The following is a 10,291-nucleotide window of genomic DNA, read 5'->3' as shown; positions in this document are numbered from 1 at the left end:
TACCTTTGGCTTCACGGTTTAGGAAGAGCCAAGAGAGTGGGAGAAAGGGAGAGGAAAAGAGGCAGAGAAAGGTGGCATTAATGGTTTTCTCCGTCAGCTCAAATACAGAATGAGAGGCTCCTTTCTTTGCCCTACACAACGGCTCCTTCTTCCTCCCAAAGGCACTTTGAGAATCCAAAGGCGCATCAATAGCACATCTATGTATGCTTGGGGAGCTGCAGGGCTGTTTCTCCATTCACTTTGTGTGCTGTTTGCAGGATCCTGGGGTTTAGAGTCATAGAGTTATAGGTTTGGAAGAGACCCCAAGGGCCAAAATCCCAAATGCACCTGAGGAAGTAGACTTAAGTCTATGAAACCTTCTTTCGTTCAGTGAGTCTCAAAGGTGCCAAAAGAGATCTCTCTACAGACTGGAACACCAACAAGTTTCAGAGAAAAACTGGGGAAATGGCCACATTTAGGCTGCTTCTGTGTGTCTGCTACTCAGCCAAGAAAATAAGCTTTGAAATGTTTTATTTTAGCATGATTTAGAAGGGAAAAAAGATTTCCCCCCTAATTTTTATTGGCTTTTTCCCCAGGCCTTCACTCCTCTAGAAAGGATGGCTCAGAAATGCAGACGAACGCTGCGCCAGGTGCCAAAACCTCTCTCCCTGAGAAGTCCAGGTGGCCCACAAAGCAAAGCCTTCCACCGAAGGACATTTTTAACCAAAGGACACTTAAGTAATGAGTTTTTGGCAGAAACCCCAAACCTGAAATGAGTGACTTTTTCAAGATCCACCTTTATTTTCCTCTCAGCTATAAAAAGGCGAAGGCGAAGGCGAAGGGAAGGACGCCAGCATTTGGTCCCTGCTGCTGTTTGTTTTGGAAACGACCACCGATTCCCCCTTTTTGGGATGAGCAAATGTTGACCGAAAAGAAAAGCCACGTTAAGCTCCAGGTCATTGTCCAATTCATGTGTCTTTAATGGAAAGCCCTTCTCCTCTGCCCAAATCAGTCCTAAATCTCCATGGGATTCCCCCCCCCCCATTCAAATAAAAGGAAGACAACCCAAAATATAGATTTTGTTTATGGTCAAGAATGCGCCAAAGAAGAGGTGAATGCAGTTCACAAACTTAATTAATGCCACAGATTTTTAATATCTTGATATCTATACCCCGATCGCTCTGTAATGTATTATTCCTGTAGGGGGGAAAAACGAAGCATGGCGGCTGCTTGTAATGTAATTATATGGGTGCCAAGGCCTCCAAGGCAGGGAAGAGCTGGTTCCACGAAGCCCAGAACGGGCGCAGTCCAGACGGTCAGCCTCTCTGGTTTACAAGAAACACAGGGCTGTGGGAATAGCGCCGTCCGAAAGGCTATTTTGGCAACAGGGACCTTGTTTGGGAGGGAAAGAAAGTGGCAGGGTTTGTGTAGAGTCACAACAACACAGGCATCTCAGTGCGCTTTTATGAGACGAGTGCAATGACGTAAATTACCTGGGGAAAATGGAAGGAAATGACCGCTCTTTGCATCCAGTGGCATCGCTGGCGTGGCCCTTGGCCTCAGGAATATATGGATTGATTGACTCTTTAATGTTATTTAATATATCCTTTAAAAGTTTGAAAAGCAGTTCGATGCACAATATGAGAAACATCCATTTAAACCAGTTTTATCAAAGTCCGTTAAATAATGGCGATACAAATACAAATACATTCACATACATACACAAATTACGAAAGTGCCCACTCTGAGCGGGAATTGCCCCCGGCCTCCACTGCCATTGATTATTTAATCTCCTGCCCTGTCTCCAAGAATGAGCCCAAAGCAGCGGATGGATCTGAGGATCATTTTAAGAACAGCTCAATGCACAATACTGATAAACATCCGTTTAAGCCTCTTTCCCAAAGGCTGTTAAATAATGGCAACGCAAATAAAAGTAGAGCACACTGCACTTAAAAAAGGGCCTTCTGTTGCAGTCAATGTTCAAAGACCTGGGAAAATAGAGAGAGAGAGTTTTACATGTATTTAATACTTTAATTGTACTTTTTTGTGTTTTTAATTGTACTGTTTTTTTAATGTCGTGAACAAATAGTAATAATAATAATAATAATAATTAAAGCTTTTTCCCTTTTCAAAATGTTTTTAAAGCTATCTATGCTTTGAGCCAGTTGCATGCTTCTAGACTGGTGCCGTTCGCCGCTTTGAGTCCCAAAACAAGAGCATACTATCATGATAATAATTATAATCATCATCATGTCCTTGGAGAAGAGTTTGAAAGACAGCATTCTTTTGTAAGGAAAAGCATCTAAGGCCATTTCCCCATCAGCAGAGTTCATATTGTTGTTATGATGATCTGGCAATGGATTGCCTTCCTCAGTGGCTGAAGGCCAGGACTCCCAATGGACTCTGGCTGTGAACCTCGGCCAAGGCTGCCTGCTGGCGCCGCCTGGTGGCCGCTCCTGGGAGCTGCAGGGCACAGAAAGGGCTCTGGGATTTAGTCCTCAGTGTCCTCCTTTCCCAGGACATGTCCTCCATCCATCCTTCTGTCCAGGAGGGATCCCACAGTGTCCTACATCCCGCAGTGCCTTGTCCTCCCACTGGGTGCCTCCCCTTGGGCATGAAGTCACACACTCTCAGCCTCAGAGGAAGGCAGTCTTGCCAAGGAAACCCCATTAACAGGGGCCTCCGCAGTTCAGAAATGGCTTGAAGGCACGCAGCAGCCGCCAGCCACGCTTCTGCAAAGCCTGCTTGAAAGGCCTCAGAGGCGCCTCGGGGCAGCAAAGCCTCAGCAGCAGCGGCACAGCTCTGGCAAGAGAAAGCCTTGGGCTTGGCGCATGCGCTCTTCCCGCCTCTCCGCCTAGCGGCCGGAGGAGGAATAGCAGCAGCGAAAGGAAGAAAGGAAGAAGAAAAGGGGGAGGGAGGAAAACCAGGGACCTGGATCGCGGAATGGGACGCTGGAGCCCCTAGAGATAAGGAGAGAGTGCGCGCGCAACACTTCCGGTTCCCCTCCGACGTCCCTTTGAGGGACTGAGGGATCGAAGGGGAAAACCGTCACCGCCATTCCATCTTTCCCCCATCTCTCACTCTCTCCGAGGAATCCTCTTTTCCTCCCGATAGCCTTTCTTTCCCGCATTTATTACCACCTTTCCCCGCAGGGAGAGCCGGAAGTGCCGTACCACCGCCTTCCATTACTATTTCTTTGGCGTCGGATTCTCTTTTGAAAAAGGCGAGAAAAAGCTTTGGAGGACGGAAAACGAGGAAAGTGGATTCCTTTTTACTGGGATCGGGACGGGAGAGCGCGAGGGGCGGGGAGATGACGTCATGACGTTGACGGCGGTGGAGGGGGCGGGGAGAGAGTGAGATGATGAGGAAGTCGACGACATTAGCGTGAAGTCGCGTAACGCCGGCGTCATGACGTCAACTGCAGAGGGGCTGAGACATAGGAGTCAAGCTCCGCCCCCCGAAACGCCGGCGTCATGACGTCATTAGTGGGGGGCTGGTAGAAACATATATTAAATAGATATAAAATATGTGTATATATATATATATATATATATATATATAAAATATTTAATATATGAAAGAGTCAAGCTCCACCCACGTAGCGGCGTCGTCGTGACGTCAACAGCGGAGGGGCGGGGAGAGAGTGTGCGAGATAAGTGAAGCTCCGCCCCGTAACGCTGGCGTCATAACGTCAACAGCTGGGGGCGGGGAGAGAGACAATGAGTGATGTTGCAGTGGAGGGGCGGAGAGGGAGCCATGAGGAGTGAAGCTCCGCCTCTGTAGCGCTGGCGTCGTGACGTCGACAGCGGAGAATGTGAGATCCGAGGGGTCAAGCTCCGCCCACCTAACGCCTGCGTCATGACGTCAATAGAGGAGCGGCGGAGAGGGAGATAGCGATGAGGAGCGAAGCTCCGCCCCTTAGCGCCGGCGTCGTGACGTAACGGCGTCGTGGCGGTGGTGGCCGGTTGAGCGCGCTCCCGCCATCCCTCCCTCTCTCTGTTTCTGGCGTGGTGCGCTTGCCGGCGTGCGCATGCGCAGTGGCGCTGGGAGGAGGCGGGCGCGTACTCTCTCGCTCTCTGTCGCGCGCGTTCCGGTGAACGTTTCCTTTGGGCCTGAAGAAGAAGAAGGCGCCTCCTCCTCCTCCGCCGGAGATGGAGTGCCCTCACCTTCCGTGGAGCGTCTGCGTGGCGCCGGACTCGGCCAAGCTCCCTCAGGGCTCGCCCTCCTCCTGGTGCTGCAGCGGTGCGTCCCCGACTCCCCTTCCCCTTCCCCTCCCGGGCCTTTGTTCCCCTCCTCTCCCTCCGTTCTCCGGGCACGAAAGGCCGGAGGAAGGAAGGGAGGGCTATTCCTGTGGAGAGGATGTGGAAAGGGCTGGCTAGAGAGTGTCTGGGTCAGGAAGCCATTCTGCGGAGTGGTCCCTAGACAGAGAGGGGCTATATATATATATATATATATATACAGTATATATGCAGTGGGTTAAAAATGAGAGTGTATATAATATACATATATATATATATATAGAGAGAGAGAGAGAATATATGTATGTATAGGTTAAAAAGTATATATATATATGAGAAAATATATACATAGTGGTCCATATATATATATATATATATATATATAGAAAGAGAGAGAATATATATGTATAAATTGGTTAAAAAGTGTGCGCATATATATATATATATATATGAGAGAGAAACTATATGTATTGGTTGATATAAATATAGAGTGTGTATATATATATATATATATATGTATGTATAAATCTTTAAACAACCATTAGAATACTTTCATTTAAGAAGTATAGAATTACACTTTAAAAGCCCAAAAGTCAAAAACACAACAATTACACACAATAAGATCTGTGTCTAAATAGGAACAAAGTTGGACTTAAACAAGATGCAAACCCTTTCAGCTTCGTTTTGTGTGTCTGCCTCTATACTATATATATATATATATATATATATATATATATACATTTGTGCTGATGTCTTAGACGTTTGTATTGCTTTTAAAGCTTGACTGAAGTGAAAATGTGTTTTTTAAAACAAGAAACTGGGTAAAATTATTATTATTACTCATAAGCTTTATTTATAATGTGCTGTAAATTCACAGTTTCAACCCATTTAAGAAAGGCGGCATATAAAATGAATAACATTTAGAGTTTTATTAATGCCTTTTAAAATTGCTCTTCATTTATTATTATTATTATTATTATTATTCTGCTTTATTTATAAATGCTGCATATCTGTATTTCTATTGTTTTGAACCTGGCATCATTATTTTTGGGTCGGATTGTTGGGAGAAAGGTGGCATAAAAATGAATAAGATAAAATAACAATGATATTGTTATTATTATTGTTATTATTATTATTATAGCCATGACTATTGCTGTTCTTTTTAATCCTTCTTTTTCCTTCCTTCTCCCTAAATTCCCATTGGAAAGGCTCTGTTCCCACAATGAACTCCTTTTCTTGACCACCAAAAATCTCCCTTTTTGGGTTGTTTTCTCTTCTTTTTCCTCCTCTCTTTTGGCCAAGGCTGGTCTTTTGGGTTCTTCCGGCTTTGTCTAACTTTACTATGGCTTTATGGTGTGTGTTTGTGAGTTTTGGGGGCAGGTGAGTGCCACATTATGAGGCCAAAATCCTGTTCTTAGTCCTCTATAGAGTAGGTCCAGTGTATCCACGTAGTGATTCACCAGTTGATTGCTTTGCTCTGCTGTAGTTGGGAGGCCCTAGTCCAGGGCTAGGCAACCTTTTTGAGCCGGGGACCGGGTTGCTGTCCCCCAGACAACCGGGGGGGGGGGGGGGGATAAATAATTAAATAATATAGAACAACATTTTCAAATGGAGGACACATTTTTAAAAAATGGAGGACATGCAAAAAAGATTTGGTGATTTTTAAAAAATGTTAATATAAATGCATGTTTCTTAGGCATGATCAAAATGGAGGACATTTGGGCATTATTCCTAGACAGATGGCAGAAAGGTTCACATGGCTACGCATATTGAACATGTCAAGGTGGTCTCACAAGAAGTGATTTGCCCTCGGGTTCAACTGTTCTTCTCAGAAGTGTGTACTTGGTCAAGGGACTGTGGTTTTTCTTCACTGCGCATGAGTTTGTTAAAATCACAGCAACTTACATTGGCTGTGCCTCTGAAGCTGGCTGATATCAATATCACCATCACCATCCTCCTCCCTGTGCACCTGCACAAGAGGCCAATGGCCCCGCACACCTGCGCACAGGGCCTTTGCCCCCCCTTGCCCACTGCCAAACACCCCGCAGGGTCTTTGGCGGCAGCAATCGGCAGCAGGACTGAGCAGGGGCTGGTCCCAACGACTTGGCGGGCCGCATGCAGGCCGCGGGCCGCAGGTTGCCGACCCCTGCCCTAATCAATACAGTCATCCCTCTTCATTTGCGGCTTTGGCTTTTGCAGGTTTGATTATTCACAGATTGTATCAGTATGTTCTCTCTAGGAATATCTAGGTCCTCCGGCGCAACTCTATGGTCCACTTTAACCAAAAGTCGCACTGAAGTACCTGGAGATTCCTAGAGAGGACACTCCGTTAGGCATTTGTAGGTCCTCCAGCGCAGTTCTATGGTCACTGTCTAGCAGATGTAGATCATAGAGTTGCCCTGGAGGACCTAGAGATTCCTAGAGAGGTCACTCCGCTAGGCATTTGTAGGTCCTCCAGTGCAACTCTATGGTCAATATCTGGCAGATGATGATAATAATAATAATAATAATAATAATAGTAATATATTCTGCCTTTTCCCAAGGGAATCAAGGTAGATTACAAAAGACAATATAACAATAAAATATAATAAAAAATTCACAATTATCAACATTCCCATATCCCAACCCCCCCATCATAAAATAGTAGCTAAAGCAATAAAACAAAGATTAAACCACAGAAGAGATTAAGTTTTTTAAAATACAAATTTCCTAGAAGTTAGAGGGAGATTTGTGGCGAGAGCACAGAGTTGCAGTGCAGATTCCTAGAGAGGTGTTGTCTTGAGGTAAAAACGTAAGCGTTCTTGTTATTTGCGGTTTCCCCACATTCACGGGGGGCCTATGCCCCTAAAACCAGAGAATGTGGAGGGACGGGTGTACTCTCAAGGCACCAGATCCATGGTCAGTACAGGTGACCCTCAGAGAGCCAACATAGTTGAGTGGTTCAGGTGTTGGACCCTGACTTCAGAGACCAGGGTTCGATTCCCAGCTCAGTCATAGAAGCCCGCTGGGTGACCCAAGGGAAGCCACACTCTTTCAGTCTCCTCTCGGAAGAAACTTGCCAAGAAAAACCCATTATAGGTTCACCTTATGGTCGCCATAATTCAGAAACGACTTGAAGGCACACAGCAAAAACAAACTGCAGATTGAACCATCCACAGGTTGAAAATGTTCCAAAAAGATATAAATTTCAAAAAGCAAACTTTAATTTTGCCCTTTCCGACACCGTTGTATATAATGGGACTTGAGCATGGATTTTGGTATGCACAGGGGTCCCCATTACTTGGATGGGAGGCAGCCAGCGAATCCCAGGCGCTGGAGGCTCTGTTTCGGAGGAAGGAATTGACCGACCCACCTCTGAACATCCCTTGCCTACAGAAATTCATGGGGTCACCACAACAGGTGACTTAAAGAAATAAGCACACACACACACACACACACACACACACACATTCTCTATCAGGATGCTAAGTTTTCACTTCTTTCCTTCTTGGCTTGTAAATGCTAATTTTCTCCCACATTTTTTGCATTAAGATCTGGGACCCTACACTTTCTTGCCTCTTCCTTGGGAGACCCGTTTGGTTCTTGACCTTACAAACTAGATGCACTGTAACATCTAGTCCGTTCTTGGACCTTACAGACTGCCCTGCTGCATGGGGACCTGCTCCACCTCTGACAGATTTTCTTTTGGGGTCAGCTCCTCATTTCTTAATGGGAACCCCCCCTCCATACCTTAGGATTCCTTCTGCTGCTTTTGTTTCACTCCATTTGTTCCTTCATTGAACAGGCTGGGGGGCCCCACCGAAAACGTAAACAGTGTGCCTATATTGTTTTGGGGGGGGGGGAAGTGGAATTATTGCAATTTCCCTCCCAATATTCTGGACTGGGTTCCTGTTTCCTTGGTGGTCTTTGCCTCCCTTTGTCCTCAGCTGATACACTTGGGATGTTTTGGTCCATGGATGCGAGAAAAGGGAATTTTGGTGCCCTGAGTTCTCTTCTGTTTCTCAGGGGAGAGACTTCAGTCCCCGCTCTTCTCTCTGGACGAAGATGCTGAATTTTGTATTTTATTTTATTATATTATAATTTCTTATTGAAGAAAGAAAATACATACAAGCAAAACATACAAACACACATACCAACATATTAAAATAGCGCACAGTTGTACAAAGCTTTAGTTACAATGAAATACATTTAGGTCCACTTTCATACTCCTCCAATCATTGATTATTTTCCCCCCTTCGTTCTTCTCTTCATTCTTTTCCTTTCATCTCCTGCTCCTCTTTCTTTCCTCCCTCTCCTTTTCTTTCTTCTAGTACCTACCTTTCCCATCATCTTTTCTTAAACTACTCCTTCTGTAATTCCTCTCCAACCCCTTCTCCTCCTCCTTATCTACATTCCCTTCAATTTTACTTCCATTCAACTTACCCTTACCTTCTTCTACATACTTAACCCTCATACATTTTAAAGGTAGCACCTTGGAGCCTGTTGCTTTGGGTTTCTGCAATGGATCCTGCCATTCGTCTCCCCTCCTCCATTTCCCCCCTGGCCCCCAATGTTTTTGTAGGCCCCATTCTCTCCTCATCCTCCCTCTCTGTGAGCTTGGGAATGCTTGGCCTGCCCAGTTGTGTGGAGCTTTGTCTGGCTTTCTGAGAGAGAGGAGGCTAGCAGGGCTGATCCCAGCCATGTGTCTGTCTGGCGGGGAGATATTGTCTCTCCCAGGGGCTCTTTTTTGCCTTCGTCTCGGAAGAATGCAGGAATCTCTTCGGAGGCCTTTTGTTCGCAGTCATGAAGGAAACTGAACCAAAGATGGAGGTGGTCCGAAGAGGTTGCACTTGTTTAATGTGCTGGAAGGCGCCACTTCTGTTTTTGAGTTTAGGCCCCGTCTGTGCGCTGGGCCAGAACATGCTAGAGGGTGTATATACGGTGCAAAAAAAAATCTGAATTAAAGAAAGAGAGAGTCTCCCAGCAGGAAATGCTGGTTAATGTGAATCCTCTGTGTGTACATAGGGCTTCGGTCAATATTTACATAATTAAGATGCATGTTAAGGTGCAAGCATAAGATTTTCCATTAGGCCTGTTGTGGCTTTAATGGTGAGAAGGAGCACAAGGCGCTTGCAGTGAGTTTGCAGTACTGTACTTTTGTGCAAACAGAACGGTTTCTTCGGGTGCCTTTTGATCTCCTACACATTTTGAAGGGGAAGTAAATCTGTCCCTTATTTATGTTTTACTCGGTAATGGCTGCTGTGCCCTTGTAACTTCCCCTGTTTTCTCTCGGGCCTGTTACAGACTGCCAAAATAAAGCTGCTTGGGGTCTCTTTGGAGGTATGCTATTTAAATGATGCATGCATCCTAAGAATCCGGAAGCTGCACCAAAGCTGCACTCCAGTGCTTAGGAATGGAGTGTGGCTTTGGCGCGACCTCCGGACTCTTAGGACCCATGCATCATTTAAACAGCATACCTCCAAAGAGACCCGAAGCAGCTTTATTTTGGCAGTCTGTAACAGGCCTCAGTATCCTCACTAAGAGAAGTAGAAAACCTCTTTAGAATTTGCAAGTTTTAATTATCCATTTTCAATGCAATGGGTTGTAGATTGAATCTGTTGTGACTTGATCCAGAAAAGTGGCAGGGAAGAGGCATTGCTGGTGGTATTTTCTGAAGTTGTCTTTAGTGGAGGGGAAAATGGCCATGTCTGTCTATCTGTGCTCTTAGTTTACTCAAAGCTCCTTTTTTATTTCCTTCCTGGAAATACTGCAATGACTACTAATGCTAGTGCTTTGGGTAAACCCAGTTATCTTCCTCTCTGTGTGGCATTAAAGGAGAACTGATTTTGCCGTATGGTGTTATAGGAGTGCCAGGCATGTGGATAAAAACACTTTTTTAAAAAAACAACCACCTTGAAGAAATGTGTTTACAAGCTTAGCCTTTAAGGTCAGACTTAACCCCAGTTTAAGGTTATCAAAAGGAAAGGAAAGCTGGCAAGCAAGATTGTATGTCGAAGAGGTTCCTCCTCCTCAAGGAAAGCAAGATAAAAATTTCCAGGGTTGAAATGTAGTGAATTATGAGCAGTTGTGGCAGA

General features: G+C 45.3%; 1 protein-coding gene and 1 long non-coding RNA gene across 5 annotated transcripts in view; one reads left to right on the top strand and one right to left on the bottom strand.

Moving 5' to 3' along the window:
- Window positions 1-1,113: 1,113 nt before the first annotated feature.
- On the bottom strand, window positions 1,114-3,244 carry LOC149307111 (uncharacterized). Of its 3 annotated transcripts, XR_016282349.1 has the most exons (3): window positions 3,061-3,244; window positions 1,473-1,967; window positions 1,114-1,371 (listed from the first exon to the last, which is right to left on the bottom strand). It is a non-coding gene; the product is annotated as an uncharacterized LOC149307111 (long non-coding RNA). The 3 variants fall into 3 exon arrangements; XR_016282347.1 differs by having other exon boundaries at window positions 1,114-1,967; XR_016282348.1 differs by having other exon boundaries at window positions 1,114-1,967; window positions 3,120-3,244.
- A 459-nt stretch (window positions 3,245-3,703) lies between these two features.
- The window catches only part of USP3 (ubiquitin specific peptidase 3), a 36,698-nt gene continuing 30,110 nt past the window's right edge, over window positions 3,704-10,291 (top strand). The window contains exon 1 of one of the 2 annotated variants that reach the window (XM_089538149.1): window positions 3,704-4,221. In XM_089538149.1, the coding sequence (XP_089394275.1) occupies window positions 4,010-4,221 (212 nt within the window). In that variant the 5' untranslated portion in view covers window positions 3,704-4,009. The remainder of the gene's footprint in view (window positions 4,222-10,291) is intronic. The other variant, XM_089538150.1, reaches the window with a different exon arrangement.

This window comes from Sceloporus occidentalis, unplaced genomic scaffold, assembly GCF_023333645.1.
Source record: "Sceloporus occidentalis isolate IW3139 unplaced genomic scaffold, rSceOcc1.0.p SCAF_9, whole genome shotgun sequence".
Classification (NCBI taxonomy): Eukaryota; Metazoa; Chordata; class Lepidosauria; order Squamata; family Phrynosomatidae; genus Sceloporus; species Sceloporus occidentalis.
Note: the sequence above shows the minus strand (reverse complement) of the source record. Positions and strands in the feature narration are given on the sequence as shown.